The sequence below is a fragment of the Fundulus heteroclitus genome, chromosome 16, assembly GCF_011125445.2.
Source record: "Fundulus heteroclitus isolate FHET01 chromosome 16, MU-UCD_Fhet_4.1, whole genome shotgun sequence".
Lineage (NCBI taxonomy): Eukaryota > Metazoa > Chordata > Actinopteri > Cyprinodontiformes > Fundulidae > Fundulus > Fundulus heteroclitus.
In genome coordinates, this window is record NC_046376.1 from 13,950,967 (window position 1) to 13,976,694 (window position 25,728).

General features: G+C 39.8%; 2 protein-coding genes across 2 annotated transcripts in view; both read right to left on the minus strand.

Moving 5' to 3' along the window:
- The window catches only part of LOC118566317 (protein tweety homolog 3-like), a 17,664-nt gene extending 14,356 nt beyond the window's left edge, over positions 1-3,308 (minus strand). Inside the window, 1 exon segment of the mRNA XM_036148021.1 lies at positions 3,293-3,308. Coding sequence (XP_036003914.1) covers positions 3,293-3,308 — 16 coding nt within the window.
- Positions 3,309-8,530: 5,222 nt separating this feature from the next.
- Positions 8,531-25,728, minus strand: part of ttyh3a (tweety family member 3a) — a gene marked incomplete at its 3' end in the record, with an annotated part of 30,685 nt that continues 13,487 nt past the window's right edge. The window contains 10 exon segments of the mRNA XM_036147846.1: positions 8,531-8,816; positions 11,540-11,615; positions 13,159-13,332; positions 14,500-14,636; positions 14,991-15,083; positions 15,768-15,860; positions 18,525-18,580; positions 21,983-22,058; positions 22,779-22,851; positions 23,807-23,902. Coding sequence (XP_036003739.1) covers positions 8,745-8,816; positions 11,540-11,615; positions 13,159-13,332; positions 14,500-14,636; positions 14,991-15,083; positions 15,768-15,860; positions 18,525-18,580; positions 21,983-22,058; positions 22,779-22,851; positions 23,807-23,902 — 946 coding nt within the window.

Here is a 25,728-nt window from a genome sequence, read left to right on the forward strand (position 1 = left end):
GGACACGGATTTGTCACAGAAAATTGTTTATCATGGCTAATTTTTGCACTTATGCAGGGATCTCAAAAGTGTTGCACACAACTCAATGGTTTTCATATTTGTGTTTTATAAGAGTAATAGTTAAATTTTTTTTCTTTTGTAAAGGCAGTTGTGGTTGTAAAGTTGCTATTTAAATAAAGTTAATACAGACTTATGTTTGTTATAAATCTTAACTGCATTGACTGAATGGAATCTTGGTATTCTCTCCTTTTAATGTGATAGTTATCCTTTGTAATTCAGCATAGAAAAAATTAATAAAAAAGTGAAAAGATAAAATGACTTGCTTCAATAACTTTGCACAACCTCCGACAAGTTCTTGTTTTATGTAACTTTTGATCCATTTTCAATATTAAGTCTTCTTATGGACGTCAAATACACTGAAATAGGTTTCAGCCATGGAAGTGAGATTTACTTTAAAACTTTCTATTTTGCCTTCATTAGCTAAAGTAGTCTGCAAACAGCTTACACAGGATCACATTAGTCTCCATAGGACAAACGTATCAGTCAGGAGAAGAGTACAAAAAGCTAAAAAGATGAAGATGAAAAGGGATTTAAAGAACTCCAGATTAAACTTCAAGAGAAGGAAATTAGAGTTTTGTTATCGTTTAGCCAGGATTGTTAAATTAAATCTGGTGGAGAATCTTCACGGTCATTTGAGGAGGGCTGGGGACAAGAGATGTTTTCACAATCTTTACCAAGCAAAAATTATGAAAAATGAACCTTGTGGTTGTGTGCCGACAGATTCTAGCAAAAGAAGACTGGACCCTAACATATAATGAGAACGTTTTTGAATGAAAGCTCTCATTTCATTTACTTGTAAATATTAGCATTTGAACTAGGGTGTGCAAACATCTGAGAGCATTTGAACGAATGAAAGAGACATTACTCATCACAATTTTAAATCAGCGGTTTGACTGAAAGCAAAATGATTGCTTCAAACCAGTGGAAGGATGTGTCCTGAAATGCTGCTTTGCATATTCACCTTGTGGCGGACAGGCAGGAGGTTTGAGGCTCGTAACATCCAACTGCACACGGCGGGCCACCGGTCCGACCACTGCTGCCTGCCAGTGAACTGAGGTGAAACAGGACACTGAAGGAGAGGGAGTGGGGTGTTGTGGCTGATTTCTATTTGCAGATAAGGGATCCCTTAACCTATGTGTCATTAGAGCTCTGTTTACAACAAACACAAATCCTGGTGACTCTCAGTTGACTTATGCTCCGGGAGACGTGCATCTTCTCTGAAGACGCGGGGCAGAATCCAAAACACAAAACACGAGACGTTTATGTTGCAACTGACAGCGTCTGAGCAGTTAGGTTTTATGGCGGCGGTGAGGTGCTCACTTCAAACACTTTAATGCTATCAGTAAACCAGAGAAATGCAGGTTGGAGCTCAGGTCATGGTTGCAATAACCCTCTGCAGCTCTAATCCATCGCCCTTTGCTGAATTAATGAGTGAGCAAAGAAACATGTCTACAGACAACATGTGCAGGTATTCCCCTTTGAATACGAATGGGAAAACTGAGTTCTCACGAACATTAAAACATAGAAAAAAAAAGTATAACATTACCATGGACATGCCAGCCTAGATGTAAAATGACTCACGAAGCTCAAATACAACCACACAGGTGTGAAAAACAATAAGCAACGACTCAGAAATGACTGCAAAGATGTGTTAACAATACAATAAAGACAGCTATGACATCCTTTTAAACTGCAGTAGTAGCTTTTTAAGTCTATGACTTTTTACAAAATAAAAGATGTCAGAATTTTTACAGCTCTCCATATTCAGTTAGAAGAGGCCTTGTGACTCTGCATTGTGAGCTCATTAAATTTCAAACACCTCCGTGAGCTTTTTTACACCTCCCATCAGAGCTCTGAGCGGGAAATGTGAAATTTCACATCTCTATAAAGCCCACACGCCTTGTATTTATTTGACTCACAGCGGAGGAGCAGCTCTCACTGAGAGCAAAATGGAAAGCCCCGTTTGTGGGGGAGGCGGTGGAGTGGATGTGGTGAAGCATACATGTGGATCTATGAGGGACAGAGAGTGCAGGGGATTGGTAGAGACACTGGCCAGTTGCACATTGTCTTCGTGACTCTGCCGGGCTATATCAGTCAGTCTCCAATTAACAGCCTCCATTGTCTGCAGGATTAGAGCCGGCGGGACAAGCCCCACCGGACTGATCTCACAACAACTGGGAGAGGCCTTAATCCTGCTCAGCATGTGCTACAAAGGCCCACCAAGTAGGAGTTTATCATAATCCGGGTATCACATATCTCCGCAGAAAAGCGACTCAAACTTCAGAAGCAGCACTTGAGTTGAGGACCCGAGAAATGTGGAGGACTGCTTGTCTTGAAAACTCAACCAGAGGATGTACAGTGTTTCAGTTTGTGTTTAAGGAAAACTTAGAGAAAGCCAAGTTAGGACAAGCAACTATATTTGACACATAAGTCAACTAAATAAACTTTTTTCACACAAATGCACTTTTGATTTATGTAAAATACATAAATAAGGAGAAAATCCCTTAAAAGATTAAATGAGAAAGATAGAGACCATTTAAAGTTAAGCAATGGAATGTTTCAATTGTGATACTATTTCAATTGAGTAGCATCCTCAGAAATATGACTGACTGTTTTTGAAGGCATAAAAATGCTGTAGGGGTTGAGGCCAGATCTAAATTAATGTAGAGAACATTAAAATATTCCAGACAAAGGGAAGATTTCTTACACAGATTTCATGACAGCGCTAATCTTTCTGACCGAATGAGTCAATCAGATTTCCCAAACAGCATTTGTCTTAATTTCACTGAGATTTAGAACGTTTATTTTCATCTAGCTCCTAATGTTGTCAAGAAAGTTCAGTTGTGGTGTGGTGTTAGAAGATAACTGCGGCTTAAATTAGCCGGTAATTAGGCCTAAATATCAGCAAAACAATGAAAAGGAACATCCTGCTTCCTAAATATTGACCCCAAGTGCAACATGTTCAAGATAAAGAGCAATGGGCTGAATACAAGCCCCTGGGGAACCCCTAAATAAAGAGGTGTCATAGAATTACCCTTCGATAGGTCTATTCTGTGGAAGGCCTCTGAGAAGTCTGAAAGCACTAAAACAGTAAAACAAGTAGACCGTTAAAAGAAGGCTATTAAAAACTCTTCAAAGGGGTGCATCAGAGCCGTGGTGTGACTCAAAACCTGAACAGAACTCCTCACAATTATTCCTTTTATGGAGGACTTTAAAGATTTACCTTACTAACTTGCGTCTTCAGTCATTTTCAGTCAAATAATGTTTAGAGGAATGTTTGTGTTTAAGTCAGTTAATGTTTCACATTCAGCGATAAAAAGATTTAAACTTCTGGGAAGAGCAGCTTCGGGAATGGACATCTTAGCAACAAACTCATTTTAAATGCCGTCTTTTGGTACAAAGACACATTTCTTTTCCAATTTCTTTACGCAAATCTATTAAAAAATATACATTTTAACAGTCTTTCAGATAAAAAATACGGTATCTTTTCAGGTTTTAGTTCATTTTTAGATTACATGACATAAAATACTATGAAACACGTGTTGCCGTGACCTTTCAAAATAAAATATGAATTTCTTAATGAATGAAACATTAAGATACAATTATTAAAATACAATTCTAAGTAAAAGTATTTAGTATAGAGACCGCCAAAAAAACAAAACAGGACAGCAGGATCAAATAAAAGAACATACAAGAGACTTAAAATGTCTTCTGTTCATGAATCTGGGTGTATTAGACAAAAAATAGCTCCAACAAAACGACTCAGAAGAACTATTAGCTTAAAACGAGTCATGGTTTTCCTGCATTTAACATTTTCAAGGGTTTCCAATTTTTAAGGCAGAGTTTATTCCAATCCCACGTTTAACTTTAAACCAAACAACACCTGATCAGGAAGAAGTTGACAGAAAGTGTGTAAAAGAGTAGCTTAAAACCCCCTTAACAGTATAAAACTCCTTGTTTTATACTGTTACTGATACCGTTAGTATATAACTCCTTGTTAGGGTGGCGTGACCACTTTTTTGAGATATAGTGAAGGAAAGGTACTTGAAGCCTCTCATGGAGCAGGACCAAATATGTGAAGATGGGTAGGGGTGTACAGGTCCCATAATCCATGTTCAGTCCAGTTCTTCCCTGTGCTCCCTCAGTCCGGGCTGACGGTGATGTGCATGATGTCCAAAAACAAAATATGGCGGGAGAACGCCCAGAGACCTTTTTACAGCAACTATCGTTTGCATTTTGTATAAAAAAACAGTTTCTTCATTCATTCATTCATGGGGATTGTCACAAACTGGATCAGGAGTGAGTATACATGGTTGTAGTAATGTTATTCCATCCTCTTCCAGCCTGACAGCTGTTTACAGTTTTATACACGAGGCCCCAGGCGGCGGCAGGGTTCCTTTTTTCTCCATCTGAAGAAGAAACGAAGAGGCATGTTTGCAGTCTGCCGCTGCTTTTTTTCCTCTGCTGTGTCGACAGTAAGCTGAGGTATGAGAGGAAAATGAGAACAATACGACCGAGACTTATGTTTCACATCATGTTTTGACACAAACCGAAACGACGGGCAGTCAGCAGTCAGGGGCTGCTAAATATTTATGGAACCCTTTGGAGGACAAAGTCAAACAATGTGGAACATCTTCGGCTTTTTCCTAAAACTTGGGGAAACCCGCAGATTTAAACCAGTTTGCTCTCTGATACTTCATCCCAGTTTATTGTTTGACAGAGGAATTGCTTTAAGACGTGGGGGTCTATCAGAGAGGTCTCAGACAGAGGTGACGTCCGACTGCCCTGTGTTAAAGGGGGGGGGGGGGTATCTGACTTGTGTTTCTGCCTTGCTGCCTCGCAGCTGCTCAACGCTGAGAAGAAAGGGAGCCATGGTCCGACGGCTTGGCAGAGAGCCCGGTCCAACTCAGGAAGTGTCCATGTGTGTACGGGGGTCCCTCCTCCTCCTCCTCCTCCTCTTTCTCCATTCAGCTCCTCACCTCAAAGCATTAGTGATGCATTCCTCCAGTCCGGCAGCAAGCGGGGTAATTCAATTTCCTCGACAGTAGGGCTGTGTGAAATTTCATTTGCATCTTGGGTTCTGTGTGTTTGCCCAGGCTGTGAAAATGTCCCTGCCCCTCTAATGCTTCGTTTGATCTGCAGCTATTCCATGACAAACAGCAAGCGACCAGGAGATGCTGTAATCTTCTTTAACCTATCAGCGTTTGTTACATTAAATCTCTCAGAAGACACTGAAAGGGGCTGTTATTCCTGTTTCTAATATATATATATATATATATATACATACACACACAAGTGTAATATGTACTGTAGCTGGGGCATAGCTCCTTTTTAGCTGAGAACAAGTGTGGCTATAAACTTCGTTCTGCATCAACCCTCAAACTTTGTGTTTTTGGAGGACAGCAGCTGGCTGGGGCCACAAAGGAAGTGACAAAACCAGACTGGTGGCCCGGCGCTGACACTGACCTCCCGCCTGCTGTCGAAGAGGCGAAGTCACACACACACACACACACACACACACACACACACACACACACACACACACACACACACACACACACACACACACACACACACACACACACACACACACAAACACGCCTTTCTCATCTGCACCACTGCATAATAAATACCTACAACCATTTAAATCCCCGTCAACCACCATACCAGCAGCCTCATCAGGCCACACATATAGCATGTGTGTATTATATGTTCTCCATTAATATAGTTCCCTATTTTCTAATGCAGACATGGTTATTTTCGCAGTAGTATTTCCTGAGGTGGTGTTTAAAGGGCAGCTGGTGCAAAAACGGCGTGGGGCGATTACTTTGAAACCTGATTTATTCATAAGCATTAAAGCGTCTAATGAGTCTATCCTTACTTGAAGTTTTTTTTTTTTTTTACCTTCTTTTTTTGATCCTGAAATGTTTAACCTCAAAATGAAGAGGATTTGGTTTCTTTTTTCCCCCAGGGTTGTTCTTATGACATTATCATTTCCTATTAAAAATAATTATTGTGGAAACTGGACAGACAACAGTTTTTAATTTTAAGTAAACTTTTTGTCAGGGAATTTAACTTTTTAGGCCACAACTGCTGTTGGTGGCAAAATTTGACCTGAAATATTAGTGATTCATGTGTGGAAGCCCCAAAAAGCTGCAGGAAAAACCTTTGAAGTTGAATCAGAAGCAAAAGGAAAAATCAGGACATGAAGCTGCAGTTGGGTCATAACGATGTAAAAATGTTTGGTAGTTGTGAAAGGTATCTTTGTTTAAAGGGAATAAGCGGGGGAAAAAAGAAAAATACCTTCACACAACCCTAAAATGTATCTATATGGTCAGTGTTCAGATATAATAGAAAAAATAATAATAATATATAGATATAATAGAAAAAAATGCATTTTCATTAAAAAAAAAAACCACGTTACTGCAAATAACTTTTTTTCTAAACTTGGGAAAGACAAGAAAGGCCCATTGTTGAACATTAGGATCTGAGCGTTGAGGTTTTGCTGCTACCTAGTGTTTGTTCTGTGTCACGATTTTTATCACATTAACGACCCCGACTGCCTCTTCACTTCAGTTAAAAGTTCCTTTAATTTCAAAACACACCATTCAAGCTTCAACGTGACCACAGCCTTTACACGTACACATTACAAAATGATGTATAAAAAAACAGATCTACAGTGATTTTTTTTTTATTACACAAAAGAAAGAGAAACAAATCTATTAATATTTACATGAATTTATGTTTCTAGAGTAAAATAACAAAAAAAATGCTTTAAAATGAATCACAGGCCTTTCAAAGACAGGAAAAAAGAATTATTTAGGAGTTGGAAATGTTTGATAATTATCTTTATCTGTACATTACAAAAAGATCAAAACTCCTATCTAAAAAAACAAAACAAAAAAAGACTGCATCAGTGAATTATCAAAGAAAGCATTTTTTTTTTTTTAAAAAGAGGCTCATGTTCTTGTTTCACAGCCACCCAGGAGCTGTTGGTTGAATTAAAGACATCTGAAAAGGTTACTGAGATACGAACAGATTTGTGCTGAACTTATTGGCACGGTCTCAACATCACTTCTTCCACGGATCACATCTTAAGAAGCAAGCAGAGGCAGCGGAAGCACAAACATCTCCCTTCACACGTGAAGGTTCGTCATGCTGCGACACAGAATTTAACCCTTTGCGGTTTTTTTTTTCCTTTTACACAGAAAACAGAAGTTGTCACAATCCTTTCACAGCAGCCGCTACCCTCTCTGAGTGTTATATAAATGCTAAAACACATTCGAGGCACTGCATTGCAAATGCATTACACTTCTCCAGAAAAATCCCTTGAGAAAACGCCATTTTTTTTTTAATCAAGTCAAAACTCCCACTGGGGCGATCACTGCTGCTTTTGTGGCGTGAAAACAGTTTGAAGCTCTTCGAATAAAGAACCAAAGAGAGCGTTACACGCGTCTAAGATGGTGGGCACTGCAGCTTATCGGCAAACCTTTGAAGCGACCAAACACTCGTCTTTTTCACAGTCGTCTGCTGGAAAGAAAAAAAGAAAAAAGTTCCAACTTTTCAGTTTCATTTAACCAAATAAAAACATGTGCCAGGACGTCACAGGTGAACAGCAACTGTGGAAGTGTGGCTCACTGCATTATTATTTTTAAAAAGCCAAGTGAAATAATGGCGTCTTAAGAAAAAATAAAACTAAATGACTGTGGTCGGACATGCAATACCACAGGAAAACTGGTCCCAGACGACAGATCTAAGACAAGAATGCCACTATAAGCCAAGTGTGTTAGCGTGTGGTGGAAGTTCACAAGTACAGTACGATTCAAGCTCCTGAAACAGTAGAGGCCTACCAAGCTAAAAGGGTAATCTAATCAATGAAACAGGTACATCTAAGCGGATTGTGTTAGGTAACCGTGAAAGCTCCTATCTATGGGGGTAAGCGTTTCATCCAGAGTACCTGACTTCTTGTTTAAAACCGTTCCAGCTTCATTGCATCAGCTCAGGAGTCCAGTCCCAGCACCCTTAAGGCTGGTTCACACGGCAGCATTTTTAGCCCCATTCATGCCGTGTTTCCGCCTTCTGACTATCGGCGTGTCTTAAAATAATTGTAAGAGAATATCCTGCCGTGTGTTGGCGTGTTAAGAGCGATCTATTCTGCTCTGTAGAATGTCGGGACCGCTCCGACTTTCGACATGTTGGCTTGTCTTGTCCCGATATCCTAGCGTGTGCGGTGTCCCCCGAGGACAAACGTGCATGCAGCCTGTTGACTGTGACGTGTAGCCAATCAGAAAGCAAGGTGAGGGAAACCCTGAGAAAAAAAAACTACTGCAGCAAAAGTAGAGCCCCGCTCTTTTATCTTACTCTCAGGCTTTAAAATCGGCCGACAATTTTAAAATCCTGCCGTGTGAACCAGCCTTTAATGACCCCGTGCACCGCTAAACAAGGGAATGTGTAAGTTGGGATTAGTTTGATCTGCATTTCTGACCCACAGTTTGCCATCTAATGCATGTCCTCTGGTTCTGCTTCAGCCAAGCAGGTAAAGAAGCACATTTGGTTGAAATAAAGTGACACAGGGAGAAGAAGCGAGAAGCAGAAGAAACGGGACCCATTGCTTGAGGAGGGCCTGGACAGAGGAGAAGCTTCTGAGATGTGCAGCGCTGCAGAATGGTGGAGATCGGAGACGTTTAACGTGCTGGAGGGTTGCTGGGATCGGGTCGACTGTTAGCCAGGTACTTTGCTCGCATGCTGGAGGTGTACTGTAAAGAAAAAGGAGGAAAATAGGTTATAATTTCACTTTTTACAGTCTGGTAAACATGACATGAATGTAGGATTTTCTCATTCTTATCCAACAGCAATCAAAGACACTACTTTTACAAACTGATATAGACATTTTTGAAGCTCTGATCAATTATAGAAATACATCCATTCCCCTAAATTCAAAACTAACAGTAAAGAACTATTAAAAAAAATGACTGAGATGATCAACAAAACACTACAAGAAGATTGAAGAAAATCCTACAGCGATCATCTTTCAGACGAGTGCTACCGTCTACAGGGACATGAGAATCTACAGGAGACAAACGCAGAGTAAAACAAACGGTGTAATGTAACCCTGCTGTGGTTTAAATGGCCCTTCATCCTGCTGTGTGCAAACCAACAGAGCCAGACATTTATATAGAGCAGGAATGGATCCATGCATGTTTGGACGCGAGGAAAACGAGCATGACAGGGCTGCATTTCACTCCTGTGGAGACGGCCATCTTGGATGCATTAAGGTTAAAGTGCATCTTATTCCACTAACACCTTTAAAAAAGTAATCAGAACAACCTAAAAACATCCAAAACTTCCTGTTTTCAGGGAAAACATTTATTAATATTAAATTTTTTCTTAATCGTTCTGCCAAGAGCAAAACAAAAATATACTGATTAACACTGTAAATTTTTATGACGCATTGATGCTTAAACAGATGTTTGAGCTTGTTTAAATGGGTCTAGAACAATTCCTGCAACTCTATAGTTTGAATTTCTACTTGCTTTATGACCTTGTATCACATCTGAAGAGACGTTGTTGTGAAATCTTAATAAATCTACGTCCTTTAGTGGACGTAGAAAAAGGTCTCGACAATTTTTGGCACCTCTTCCTTTCAGTCTGAAGAACTGAGTCACTGCACATCACTTGGTGGCATTTTAACGTTTCCTGAATAAAACATTTTTATTACCCTTGTTGATGATTTCATATAAAACGATTAATTTCATCTCCAAACAACAATTACTTCTAATTGGTTGTTTACTTCGGCAGGTTGCACATTGACAGCCACACAGTAGAGGATGGGTGTTAATTGTTCACTGTTTGGCCAAAAGTCAGACATACAAACATAAAAGTTAACGCTGAATTACATTCACCCCGAAGATGATTAAAACAGAAATCTGATTTTAGATAAATAAAGTTTGATGATATTAAAATTCGGGCCCTTTTCTTACTTTAAAAAGCCTTGAAAATAAATCTAACTTTGTAAAGTCTCATTAACATTATAGACCAAAAGTGCTACACTTAGATAACAATGGACAAAATTGGTAATGAATACAATAAGTTAATGAATACACGTATATGCATCTGTAGGTTTTCAATGTAACAATTATAGATATCGAACATATATAATGTGGAAACCAAGAATTAGAAATTTGAATTCTTTATATGTAAAAAGTAAAATTATTTCAGTGTTGCAATTTAAACATCACTTCATAGGAATCAGTGTGATTGGTCTACAGAATTAAATATGAGGGTATATCTGATGAGTCAGCAGAAATTATTTTATGTTTTTTTTTATACTCAAAATATAAAATAAACACAAAAATTCTACATGACTTTAACATAAGCAAATTACTAATTTCCACAGAAAAATGATTTAACTATGTATTTTATGGATAAATGAAATATTAACTTGTTTTCAGATATAGACACTTAAACATGTTTTTTATTGAATTATAGCATACTTTGCCCCTGGTTGAAGTAGTTCAACTAAAAATCAAGGAAATACGAGCCATAAAAAGCAGCTTTCGGGGATTTCTCACTAGATGCACATAATCCACTAATTCGTTTGCCACAAAGACTCAGGGAAGAGTTACAGCCTCACATGTTCCTGTTGGTTGAGGGGGGGTAGGAAAACATGCAGCCCAGGGAGACAGGATACAAACATCAGATTAGACATCAGGTAGGACAGAGAGGGTGCAGAACATGGGGGGAGGGGGGGTTCCCTAGGGCCCCCCCCCACTAGGAGCTTTAAAAGGAGTCAGCAAAGCCGGGACTTTGGGAGGTGATAGAGAGGGAGAACAGGCCAGCGGGTGCGGGGAGGCGGGCATGTTTTGTACCTGTTAGTAACGCAGATGAAGTTACCAAAATGATCTCGAACTCTCCGAGGGCTTTAACTGCCAGCAGTGACCGCTGTTACTGTCCGCGGCAGTCAAATACAACTGGATGGGTTCGCAGAGAAAGAACGACAAGAAGAGAGTACAGAGAAGATGCACAAAAAGCAGTGTCGAGGTCCAAGCAGACAGACACGAGGGAGAGCAGGATTTCTAGTGGAGGATCGGAGGGGGCCAGGGCGTGTCGGGGAGAAATGACTGAGGTCGGCTGTTAATATCAACCCAAAGGCTTTTTAAAAAAAAATATATATCTTTACTTGGAGGGAGCCGAAACAATCCTGAACTCAGGAATGGATCCTCAGGCCTCAGATGTTTGTTTGATGAAGCTCAATCAGACAAACAGCATGGCACGTGTGTTTGAGCGATGGAGGCGATCAAAAAAAAAGGGGCGGATGGGCAAAATACAAACCACACCTGCTTTTAGCTTTAGCACTTAGCTGTTATGACATATGAAGACATTGGAAAAAATAATGATATGCAACAGTCTGCTGGTAGCTTTTCATTGTATAAGCACTGACATTTTCAAATCATTAGGAAAAAGAGAAACAAACTCTTACAGAGGGAGGAGGAGACTCGCGTCCGATCAGTGGCGTGTTTTCACAGCGAGAGTTCTGGAAGTTGGCGTTCTGAGCCCTGTGTAATAAAACACACAGACATCAAAATACACACAAAAAAACTCATTTATACAGTGGCTTTAAAACGTATAAACATCCCTTTTAAAATGCCAGTTTTTTGTAATGTTTCCTACATATCACTGCAGTTAGAAGCCAAAAATGTGGGTTTTCTGGATATAAAAACTACAAACCTAACCTGCCTTTTAAACGCTAATTCATGCCGTTCGGTCAAAGTTCCTTGCTCTTTTATATATCTATTAGTGAAACCCCGATTGAATGTGAAAGTGGGATCAAAGGAACTGATTTTTACAAGAAAACAAAAATGACTAAAAAAATGGAGATACAAGGTTTTGCCTGACAGCAACTATGTGACAAGAAACCAAAGATAGCTGTTAGAAGGAAAAATAAATAAAAAGAGGTAAAACAATTCACTCTCATTAGTGGAGGCACACATAAATGGATGTTTTGTTGTGTCAGCAACTCATATCTTGACTTGGATGAATGTTTGGGCTCACCGTGGTTCTGATAATTAAAATCATATTTCATGAAGATGGCTGAAGGTTTTGAGCCAAAACTGAGCAGCACTTTGAGCTGCCTTGACCAAAACCGGAGTTTTCTCTGAAGATACCCCACAGCACGATGCTGCCACCGTCATCTTCTGCTGTCGTCTTCTTTCAATGGTTGGAGGCGCTTTTTTTGTTTTTAATCAAAAATACATTTTACAACTTGGTCCAAAACTTCCAACCGGGCTTCGTTAGCCCACAAGACATTCTCCCATCAAGGTGTGGGAGATTTTAGCCAGGCTGGGATGTCTTTTTTTGTTGTTGTTAGAAACGACTCCGCATCTCAAGTTCAGAAGTATAGAGAATATAGAAGATTTCAGTTGTATGAAGGAAATTTTCAATCTGATCATTTACGGAAAAGCATGTTAAACCGTATTTTCTCTCATTACGATGGCTGACTCGACCGTTTCATGTTGTGTATAAAACATGTTAATTGTTTTTCATGTGCGCTTCTCCTGACTGATACCTTTGTATAACGAGATCAGTGTGTTCAACAATGTTCCCACTGATACAACAAGGTTACAGCTGCTTTTCTTCACAGGACATATGTTACATCAAATGTGGAGACAAAAACATGTAATATAATCAAATAAACTCATTTTTTACAGCACAAAACGTTGGGTGTGTAGACTTTTGAAAGCCACCATATACTAGCTGATAGTATCTAAAAAGTACACGCATTAAAACAACAAGGTTTACACAAAGCTAGAAATGGATGAATCCCCTCCCCCAGTTTCATTAGCTCGGAGCCTCAGAGGGCTTTGAGTTTCACAACCATCACAGCTGGAGAGAAACAGCTGCATCTGCTGACTTTGGGAGAACTAAGCTGCTCTCTGGGGTCAGATAAACCTCTTCTTGACAAAAAGAGAAGTTAAAAAAAAAGAAAATAAATTTCCCTTATGGAGTAGAATTGAGAACATGGCACTATTCGGCCACTTCTGCTTTCACATAGTCTCGTCCTGTGGAGTAAACAGATTTTCATAAAAGGGGGTTTCTTACATGTACTCTGTGACAGGTGCGTTGCTGACAGTGTGGGCTGTGGCGGGAATGGAGGTCTCGCTCCCATAGCTGCTGCCACAGCTGTACAGGCTGGGCATATGGACCCGGTACAAGCTGTCAGGGTTCTGCCTTTCGCCGGGGCTCAGAGACTCATCTTCACTGTCTTCGTCGCTCCTGCAAATCACAGAGTTTTGAAACGACCACCAGGTGGCGCCTCTGATCTACCTCCACCACCAAGCATAAACTCACAAAGCAGTCAGCTTTTTTTTTTCCCATTTTTTTTCTAGGATGCAGTTTTGATCCTTTTAGGAGGTTAAAAACAACAACAACTAAAACTAGTTTTTATTTCAAACAAATGTAGAACTGTATCAACCTGGATATAATGGAAAAACAGATTAATGCCATTTATTCTGTTTCAACCAAAAATAAAAATGCCTCCAAAATTTTTCTTGAAGAAGAAGAAAAAAAAAAAGGGAAACGGATTTGTCCTGCAGACCACGACATGGTGATTTAGAAATGATGAAGCACCCAAACTTTAAGCAAAACAACTAAATGGTGCATGTCTCCCTCTAGAGTCCATGCCCACCACTGCATGATTTCCACCATACCTCGTTTATGACATCATATAGTCTCACTCAGTATACTTTCCTGTGAATTTCCTCCTACATGTTGACAATGGATTCCAAGCAGCATAATTATAATTAGGGCTGAAAAGCCTGAAAATATCTCTTCTTGCTTGTAAAGCATAAATCCTGGCCATAACTCTGTACAGTAATTCCAGAAAAAAGGGGGAGGGGGGAAATAATTAGCAGGCATTCTTCATTACGACTGATCTGCTGCAGGCTTAGCGGGGAACAATGGATACAACAGACCGGTTAAAATCTAAGCTTTTGCTTTGTGACACCAGCTGAGATAAAGCTGATGAACATGCTTCCCCCCCAATGATAAGGAGCGATCAGTTAATTACGCAGGGAAGCTAAAACTACTTTCCAAGTAGCAACTCTGCCATCATTATCCTGCTGCTAGTGGGGGAAAGAAATCCGAATGATGTGATCCTAGATCAGGGGCTGCGAGAGATTTTGGCCAACGTGGCTCAATTAGGTGGGGTAGTCCATCTGTGAGAGCAGCTGGAGCCTTCTTGGCTTGATGGTGTTTTGCTCTCAGATCATTTTGGTGTACAGTAAAAGAAAAAAACCTAAAAAGATGATTTTTTTTTTTTACCATAAATGATTAATAGGGTTTTCTTTTGAATAATTTATCCTTCCATTTGCCATTCTGCATATAAACTTGGCACGAGAGCTTTTGCCCAGTTGCATTCGTGAAGGTCGGTGGATGTCGTACCGCTTGCCGCGCCAGGTGTGAGGCACGCTGCAGACGATCGAGCTGAACATGAGAGCGGTCACGAAGGAGAAAAGCAAGAGGTAGATGAGGCCTTCGAGTCCATCATAGCACATACCCGTCATGCCCTGAACGTAGTCCTGCAAGACAAATTCAGCCTACGTTCAAAGCGAGACGTGAACAGAGCAGGAACGTTTAAAAAAATATATAAAAAAAACGCAGAACGTGTGAATAATGAACCCGCTGGGGAGCAACCCACCGTTACAAAAAAAAAGGAACTGCCAAATTCATAACACAGCATCAAAGGGACATGTAATTAAATACAGGACGTCAACTTTTATCTACACTGACAACTCTGCAAGCTCCGCGGGCTTCAAAGATGGGGTTGCCTTTAAAACAAGTTAGCTGCTGCAAAAACTGCCTGAAAGAATCAGTTTCCAGATCTGGGAGTCGCCACGGCGTCTCGGGTTTGTCGCCTCCTCCTCTCCGCTCACCATGTGCAGGCTGCGGCAGTCCACCAGCGCTGTGAGCTGATGAAGGCTGATCTCTGTGGTGTTCAGGATCCCCTGAATCTCCTCCAAGCTTCCCTGGGAAAAAAACAACAAAAAAAAAAAACGGGAAGGAGAACATCACCGCCGTGCAGCTGAGAGACTAACAAAAAGGAGAAGCAGTCAGGGAAATCGTGACAAGATAACAAACCGCTCGCCAAAAGCTCAAACGCTGAGGAACGGGGGCAGAAAGGCAGCGATTCTAAAATGGAAATGATTCACTTCTACGATTATCCATTCGAAGCACATTCATCAGGGAGCAGCCTTTCATAAATATACAGCAGCAAGGACAGAAAAGCAGATTTTAATTTATGATCATTTTAATAGACTGCCTCCATTTTTTTCCTACACTCAACAGTTTAGCCTTATCTCTAATGCCAGATAAAATAGTTTGAACGAGCTCAGCGTATTTCTCTGTGCGTGTAGAAGAAAGGGGGGGGGGGGGGGGGGGGGGGGGGGGACATGCCTCCCTCTGTTCCCAATGTCAGCGCTCATTTGTGTCTCCATCGACACGGCGTAAAAACCAGTGATGGACAATGCCAATGTTGTGTGGACAGGGGCCAGTGAAAGCACTAATGCAGCTAAATGGACATAATGCAGGTCCCAGGTGGCCTGTCAGCTGATCTCTGCAGTTAGACAGGTGCAGCTTCCTGCACTGCAGCTCGGCCTGGGTCCCATTCGTTAAGATATTCTGTCGCCACAAGCAGTTCCCGCCTCTCATACCTTTGTCTGTTTATATTCTCTAGCGGCGGAACGCAGCAGCTCAGACACGTCGTCCTGCATCTCTACTAATGCTTTATGGCTCCCAGACAGCTTCTGGAAAAAAAAGAAAAAGAAAAAGGATGAATACAGCGAGTAGCTACACAGAGCAGTTAAAAGTTTTACCCTCTTTGAAATTCTCACAGGAAACCTTCAGCGACTATTTCCATTTTGGTTATAGAACACATTTTGTACATACGAGCTCAAAGGCAGCTATACTCTATATGAACACGCGCCGATACCAACAATAGATGTTCTTGACATCAGGAGCACTCAAAAGGTTTTGACTTATTGATGCGGCTGGGAAATATAAAATGTAGGTGGAGCATTTAGGCAAACAAGTCCAACAGTGATATATATTCTACAGAAACATGGCAACGTTTTTAGCCACACCGCCTTCTTTCATATTTTTCTTCAAAAGAAACCAGGCTTCTTGCAATTTAAAAAAAAAGTTATATTTAGGAATGTTTCTCCCATCTTTCTGAAAAGGTGTTGACCATTTTCATTTAAACCTTTAGCTCTTTTTTTTTAAACACTTTTTTACTCTAATCCTTCCACCTGACCATTTGCATTTACAAAACTGGGGTAAATTAACAGATTTTTTTGATGTTGAAATATGAGTCTTAATTAAACAGATGAAGTGTGGTTTGTCTAAAACAAAAATAATATACAGTTGAAACCATAAGTTTACAAATGCTGTATAGAAAAGCCCCTTTTCCAAGTCCTAGGCTTTAAATATCTGTTTTATTATAATTCATTCCTGGATAATTTGTGTGTGTTCAAAAGATTTTTAAAATCCTGGGTAATGGTTGAAAGTCCCTGCTATGGATAAAGGGCTATTAATCCAACTTTTTTTAAGCTCACTGTTTAACTAAATATTTTCTGCTTGTAGGTCAATCAGGATCATGGTTGTTATGATACTAAAATTATAACGATAATAGAAAAACAAAAACTCTTTACCCTTATCAGTACTGCGGCAAATGTTTTCAAGTTTCATGGCTATTTGTGGTTAAGAGGAAAAAATATGACAGTATTCTAACTTCCTTAGTAAAGAGCAAAACCGATAAGGGACAGTTCAGTCTATGTTTTAGAACAATATATAGTTTAAAAGTGTCACTTCCCTATTTAGCAAAACAGAGAAGATAACAGTAAAGGGTGTGATAATCTTTATGGAAGTATTTACCTTTGATTCAGTTCTCCAATCATTTTGTCATACGTGTGCCACTGAGTGCCCGTCCATTTGCAGTTGGATAAATAACATTTTACTACCGCCCTTAACCCACAAATCCTCCTTCACCAAGGCTTTATTTTTCTTGCTGATGTCTGAAGATGTTTCAGTATTGCCTCAGTGTTCTTTCCTCAGGATGCAATAAATTTTGGGAATTGCCACCCCCACAACATGATGCTGTCATTCCCGTAAAGTATTTTTTTCTTCTGAATTATACGTCAACATGACAATTTTTTTTAATACTTTTTTTATAGATAGGTGGAGAGAGAGAGAGAGAGAGAAAAATCAAATGTAACTAACTCATCAGAATTTCCAAAGAAGTTAAAATGCACAGTAATCATATTGCATGGAAATGAATTTTAAAAACTCTTACTCATCATTCTGGCAAGTGAACTGATGATTTGAGCTAATTTTGGTGACCCAAACCAGGTAAAAGTTTGATCTGACTTAGTGTCATATACAAAAAAGTTTGTGTATCTTTTTTAACAGTGCATGTAAACTTTTTAATTTATTTAGAAATCTTAAGCTACGTCGGAGACATAATGAAGATAATGGTTTTAAGGACATAAAATCCGGGTTTATCTACTAAATTCCAAAGTGGCGTTTGGCCAAAATGTTTTTAATTATTACTGAGTACATTTTGTTCTGGAAAGGAAACTGAGTAAATCAAGAAAGAGAAGTGGAAGAAACCTCAAAAAAAAATCTCAAGCGCATGACAAAAACAAATTCATAAGAAATTGCTGCAAGAGTTTTTTTGTTTTTTTGTTTTTGACAATTCATCGTTTTTTCAGTTTTGTCTTGACTGGTGGGTCTGGTTCCTTTGCAGTGTCAACATTGGCTCTAAAAACTGGAAAAAGTTTCACATTCCTCCGGTTGCAAAGCTGACTTCGCCGTCAGACCGCATCTGATTCAAGCGGCAAAGCAAACAGGCCACAACAATTATGGGACAAAGATGGCGAGCTGAGCCGCAACAAGCAACGCACAAAACAGAAAGAACAATAGCAGACTAAGGAAAGGTTAACTTTAAAATTAGCTACCGTGTTACACCCATGAAACTGTTCTGTCTTTTTTTTTTTTGTAAATGCTAATTTGCAAAATGGGGATCATTAATGGTCATGATAGTTAATATATGGAGGTACTACACTCATTCTCCTTTTTGGATCTGAAAAGAAAAGTCAACATTACATGAGAAAATATATACAAATGAATTAGGGTTTGCTAAAGATCTTCATACAGATTGTACTTGTGTGCAAACAAATAAATGTTTAATAAATGCAGTTTGCACAAACCCGAGGCCATTAGCGTGGACACACGCTGCTATGCATCGGTTCAACTCCCCGAGGAGAGGAAAGAATAGCGTGGCTATAAAGGAAAGCTGCTTGCTTTGAGGCAACCAAAGACCACATGTTATGCTTTGATCCCTTAGATCTGGGCTGTAAACTCACAAATGACTTCAGATTAGTTTATATTTGTAAAATTAATCTGCAACAAACCTGCTGGAAAGGGTTGGTTTGCTCCGGACTGCAACTCAGGTAGTACTGCAGGATCTCTGAGAGTCCACAAGGGGGAAAAGAGCCAGAAAGAAAATGCAGATTAGCAAAGCATAATTCAGTCCAATAACTGTCAACTGTTGGCCTTTAAAAAGAGTTACATTTGTTTTACTAAAACCAATAAGTCAGTTGAGAAGGTGAGGCGCTCATCTGGTTAAATTGCTTTATGTGTAGCAAAACCAAACACCACCACAACACCGTGGAATAAACTCCACTCCACAGATGGATTTCATGCAACGGCTGAGCTGCAGCATTGATGGACTTTAATCGGCTCGTAAATGTTTAGCAACAACATGCTGCAACAAAGAGGGTGTTAGGAACTTTGTGCCAGACTAAATTAACGAAACATGAGAGGGGAGAGGGAGGTAAATGCAAAACAAGTGACAAAAGGAAAAATAAAAAGCACATAGATCCGGGTTCAGAAAGAGTGTTTTCAATTTTCACTTTATGTGTCTCCCTGATTACCACCAGGTCAGGTTCTGTTTTTAGTTTTATTAAAGCACAGAGACTGGCCCCTTCGTTGTCGTCTGTTTGGTTGTTTTCCGTAAGTCCTTCTGACTTGCTGCGACTTGCAGAGCATAATTATGTATGAGGCAATGGTAAACGCTGAGAAATCTTCCAAGAGACACACGACGCTCGTACAACTTTAAATTAACTCTTTGAAAGCACTATAACCAACACGGAGCACAAGCCCAGTGAGAGACGCAGGTAGAATTTCTCCTACTGCCCAAAGCCCTGTAAAAAACAACATTACTGCTGCGTTACAAAACTAAACCTGGATTCTGCTCCAAGCACAATGTGAACCAAAAGAGGATTAGAATTATTAGAGGTTAAGGCTTTCACTTGTGATCGCCACTCACTTCCGTCGATGAGAAACCCTTTGTGTGTGACTCAGACGTACTGCCGCACAGCCACGGATCCAAGCTGTGACAACACCGCCGCCGCCGAACTGACACATGGTGTTAGTGACATTCAAGCTCACTGCTGAGTCAGGAGATTTGTTTTTCTCTCCACACAACCGAGCCCCAGCGCCTCCGACACGAAGCTAACACACGCAGGTCTCTGGACTCCGGCTGACGAGCATGAATATCAGGAAGGATGACGCTTTGGACACTTCACCAAGGTTAAATGTCATGAAAAAAAATACAAATACGGCTTGATGACAAATTAAACTAATATCAAAAAAGTTTCAACTACTTTCCACAGAGTGGTAACTTTAAAACCATACTGTAAAAGATAAAGCAAGCACTTTCATTGCAAAAACAGAACTAAAAATAAGTAACATTTTCTTAAAATGAGTGAATCTGTCCTTGATTTGAGCAGGTAAATAAGATGATCTGCCAATGGAATAAGACTTTTGCACTTAAAATAGGATCAACTCATCTCCATCATCTTATTTCAAGTGCAGGATGTCTAATTATCTTATTTTAGGGGACAAAATACTCATTCCATTGGCAGATAATATTATTTACCTGCTCAAATCTGGGACAAAAACACTAATTTTAAGAACATTTTACTTGTTTTTAGATACGTTTTTGCAGTACATTAGCACATCAGTGATGGACAACAGAGCAGTCCAGTGTAAATAATCCTTCACATCTAAGCTCCAAATGCCAGCAGGAGTCTTTACAACAGCCGACCTGTGATCACACTTATGTGCGGCGTTGAGAGGGGTGCGATTTTCTGGCGCATTCAAGTAAAAGTCGTTCACTGGATTGTTTCTACATCAAAATAACTCCAATTTAACTTTAAAATGTTCTTATTATGAAAGCGACGTCTTCCTAAAACGTTCCTCAAGAACAAGGACCGTTTTCAAGTGGTTTGCTATGTAATGATTTCATACAAATGTGTCCAACTGCACCTTTTAAAGCAACGTACTTTCTGTGTACTGTTCTACCCCTAATGGATGGATGGATGGATGGATGGATGGATGGATACAGTGACAGATGGACAGACTAATGACTGGACAGATGGAAGCTTCAATCTTAAGACAATGGGATAGACTGATTGTCCTAAAGTCGCACTCGTCTCTATCAGAGGACAGCAGCACAAAACATCCACCTGTACTCTCTATCAGACAGAGGATAAAGAGTATAACTGCAAATGTTTCCACACTTTTTTTTATACGTTTTCGGACTGTGTAAGTCTCCTGTAGTTAAGCCATGTTTTTCAGCAATCATAACTTACTTTCAGAACACTTCCTGGGCCTATTTCATGATGCGTTTGCTAATCTCTCCTCTCTTAAAACCTCTGGCTGTTAACAAAAACATCTGGAACCGTAGTCCCGAATGACGAGGCTGAACAAACTGAAGGATTCACTGACGCTGCTGTTTAGCTGCCATTTAAAAAAAAAAAAAAAAAAAAAAAGATCAGGGAAAAACACCTGTTTGTTTTATTCACTCCAGATCAGAGAAATTAGAATATCTATAAACACAGCTGCAGTACAGGTAGGTCCGGACTACGACAACTTAAATAATAGTTGATGAAAAACATGTCTAAACAAATGTAGCAACAACAGGAAGCAATAACTCTAACAGCGAAGGGAAACACTTGTACTATAGAGAAGTGCTTCTGATGAAATCTGAGGAAGGCAACAGCTGCAGAAGGGAAGGGAAAAAATGACTGAGTAATAGACTTATTCTGCATGATCTCCCCAGTTGTAACTGTAAACGCTGAAATTTCAACAGAATTAGTCAAAAGTAAAAAATAAAACTAAAACTAGAAAAATGTATTTTTAACGGTGAATAGAGCAGAAAGAATTATAACCAACCACGCTTTATTAGCTGCATCAGCTCTTGATGCTCATATCACCTCAACAGCCGACGTTCTCCTTTCTGTTTGTTTGTATTCGGCTTTTATCGCTTTTCAGAGGAGAGCAGGAAAAAGCTAATTTAGCTGAGCTGATCCTCAGCGGCGACATTATGCAGACTTCTCAGGGGAAGTTGTATTTTTTTAAAAAACACCACTTTGGTCTCCAAGGGGAAAATGCTGCCTTTGATCCCATGCTTTCCTGCTCCTATCTCCCTCAAACACAAACAGAAGACAAGCCAAAGCTCTCTTTCCTATCCTGCGACATGCCTCCTGCCGTGGAACAGGTTGGAGGGAAAAAATGACTACAGTGAAATGTGTTAGAGAGGCGTTTGTGCCAATTCAAATGGCACAACACTGCCCGGATGACCTTGCTGCAGATGCGGCGGCGGATTTTAGGGGCTTTTTGAGGGCGAAAAAGAAAGAAAAAATCACGCTGTCTTCCCGCCACACAACAATCAGAGCATTGAGAAGAGGAGACCGATTCAGGATAACATCCTCATTTAGCCGCAGATGGCCTGTATTGCTAATTTTAAAGGCGTGACTGGTTCTTTGTGCGTGTTTGGATGACAAGATAATGCAAGGCTTCATACCTTTATTGATGACCCCATATTGATCCACCACGGCCGTCACGTACATATCCGGAGCAAAGCAAAAGTCGCTTGAGCTCTAAAGACAATTGAGAGCTGCAATCAGTCAAAGATCAACCAAAGATGACTAAAGCATATTAACACACATTTAGGCTATTGCAGCAAAAAAAAGGAAAAAATCTGCATCAATCTCAACGGAAAAACACATTATTCATGCTAATTCATGCACAGGAGCCAAAGAGTATAAACTGAATTATCTGCAGAGGAGGTAATCCTTCACGTGTTTTTAATTTGCATAAATGAAGATTAGCCTTTATCGACAGTAAAAGCCATACGTTTTTTAAAATTAGGTAAATGAAGAAAACCTCTGGATCCAAGAAGCTCTGTTTGGCATTGGAGTATTTTATGTTCTCCATGAGGAGAGCAAACATAGAGCTCGCCCTTCAACAGCAGGGCTGCAGTCCTAATAACTGCTCTTAGCTTGAATTGCAGGCCTTTAATCACTGTTATTAGGCTTCAGGACTTCTGCAAAACGCTAAACGACCCGGGAAATGAACACAGGTGTTTATATACGTCGGCATTAAAAATGCGATTTGTGAAACGTGCGTTTGTTCTGAGTTTCAGTGTATAATGTCCTCATACATTAATGGGTTATGGGGTTTAGCTGCGTATAATTAGAGTGCTACAGTTGAATTTTATCAAGACTAACAGAAAAAAAATAAAATAAAATAAGACAACTTTATGTGCTGAACAGAGCAGCTCCACCAGGTAAACAACGTCGTGCCCGGCGGACGCTTACCGCAGAGACAGCCAGCTCCAGCCCCAGGGAGACCCAGCTGATTATAAGAGCCACCACGCCGAACAAGCACACCCTGTGGGAGGCAAGAGGAGGTCAGGGGCGCACTTCACCAGCACCATTAGACCGTGAACCGCTGTAACGAGGCGTATACTTACACAAAGAGAGGCTTAACACAATAAGCTAGACATAATTACGCTGTCAAACTGAACAGATTCTGGACTGATCTAACATAAAGCTGCGATTAAACAAACATCTGATTTGACATTGACATTAGTGAGGTAAATACTAACACAATTCTGTCCTTTTTTCAAAGTTAATATCACTTCAAGCATGTTGCAAAACAGTGCTTATGTGTTTACGCTAGGTTCACTGCAAAAACAGAACTAAAAGTAAGGGAAATTTTCTTAAAATCATTGTAATTTTCCTTGATTAGAGCAGGTAAATAAGCACTTAAAATAGGAACAATTAATCTCCATTGTCTTATTTCAAGTGCAGGATAACTAATTATGTTATTTTAGAGATGAATTGTTCCTATTTTAAGTGCAAAAATCTCATTCTATTGGCAAATAGTCTTATCTACCTGCTCAAATCAAGGAAAAATACACTCATTTCAAGAAAAATTTACTTATTTTTAGTTCCATTTTTGCAGTGTTTCCTCTCAGACTGCTAAATTTGAGGATGCAATGGGGGGAAAAAAAACAGGTGGACAGGTTCACTAAGCTCACTGCCAACTGTGCATTTCTGGGCAACGTTAAAAAAAAAAACATAAGCTGTCTAAATTTGGACAGGATGTGAAGAATGAAGAATAAGATTCCTTGTGAGTATTAATTTATCTAGAATGCTAACGAATTAAACGGATCGACTGCTGTGGCGCGATTCAGCTATATGAAGGAAATACTCAACAATGAGGAATCACAGGGCAGATTCCCGCAGCCGCTGAGGTTTTAGTGGATCTTGTAAACCTGCTGGTCTTTGTTAAAAACAGACCAATAATGCGGGAAAGGCGGCGACCAAATGAAGACACTCACGCTATAAGTATTCCCTTTGAGTTGCGGATGAGGCCAAACAGAACGAGGAGGCAGATAAGAACGTCAAAGAGCAGCAGCGTGATGTAGCCCAGCCACCTGCGGAGATAAAGTCAGTATTTAATGTTCGTCTTATTCTACCGCTGACAAAACTCATCTGCACTTTCAAATCATTTTTGGCATACAAGTATGTACAATTATCAATAATAAGTGGATTGTGTTTTTCAAACCTAACTACATCAGTTTATAAAACATGCATATAATGATTTCGTTGTGCTCCTATCAAGACTTTAGTGCACACTGCAAAAAGGGAACTAAAAGTAAGTAAAATCTTCTTGGAATTAGTGGATTTGTCCCTGATTTGAGCAGGTAAATAAGATTAATTGCCAGTGGAATGGGTATTTTGACTCCTAAAATAAGAAAATTAAATATACAGCACTTGAAATAAGATGCTGTAGATGCATTGTTCCTATTTAAAGTCAAACACCCTTATTCCATTGGCAGATAGTCTTATTTACCTCCTCATATCACGGACAAATACACTAATTTCAAGAAGATTCTACTTACTTTTAGTTCCCTTTTTGCAGTGTATAACTTCTTCCATCTCAAGAATGTATCTCACTGTAAAAAAGAAGAAGAAATAAAACGAAACCTCCCACTAATATGGAGTATACTGGGAAACCGTTCGATTGGCATTCGTACTCATGGTAAACGACTTCGTAGGAGTAATGGGTATTAATCACTTCCAGCTGAATTTGGATGCAGGCAAGCAACATTTGGACAGCGAAGCTAATCTCAGAGGGTTCTGCACACAGTTCTAGAAACAATTGGGCAAAATTGGATTTTCTTTACAAGTGCACAGTTACTAACCTGATCATCTACCGTTAACGGCGCACCACTAACCATAAAGACACTGAAATACAAACAACTATAATTGGATACATTTTACCCACGAGCAGGACCGCTTAGAGCCTTTTTTTGTTGTCGAAGCTTAAAGGCTCGTCCCCTCTGAGCAGTATTGCACTTATTCCCAGATGTGTAGCTACGTTAAGGCGCACAGAGAGCAGAAACAGCGCCCTGATGATGAAAGAGGATCCAACTGTCTTCTTTTAGTGCCTCACAAATTGTCTGAAGAAATATAAAACGTGGAGTTGAGCTTCTACTCTTACATAACCAACCCTCAATAGAGTCATTATTAACACTATCGTATTTTGGCATCAAGCAAATGGAGTCTGGCCAGATTTCTATTAGGGGATTTTGTTTTCAAGCTCACTGCAGAGTTAATGCCGCCTAATGATGAGCTGAAGTCGTTTCTTATGATCTGTGCTCCACGTAAGTTCCTTCTGCGGATTTCCAATCGCCATCTATAAGAATCGATTTAAAACAAGTACAGCCGCTGGACATCGTTCAATAACAAGGGAACCTGCACGGTTTCAGTGCGTCTCTGTGCGTAAAGTTAAGTGATAAAAACATGAGACAAAGATCCGCACTGCAAAAACAGAACTAAAAATAACTAAAATCTTCTTAAAATTAGTGCATTTATCCTTGATTTGAGCAGGTAAATCGGATGATTTGCCAATGGAATAAGATTTTAGCACTTCAAATAGGAACAACTCATCTCTATCATTTTATTTCAAGTGCAGTACATCTAATTATCTTATTTTAGGTGTCATGATACCACTGAGCTATATTATACACTGGAGTGCTAATCGCCCGCTGTTAGAACGAGTCACTTTGAAGCCACCAGCCGCCATATTGGTACTCCCTATTTCCCCCCAGTAACTAGGGAATATGTGCGCTACAGCATCGAATAACGATGATTTTCTCATGTTCAGGGGGGGCTTAAGACTTTTAAAATGTCAAATGCCATATACTTGTATGTTATGTTCTAAAACTATCAAGTACTGAGAAAGTCATGTGCTGAA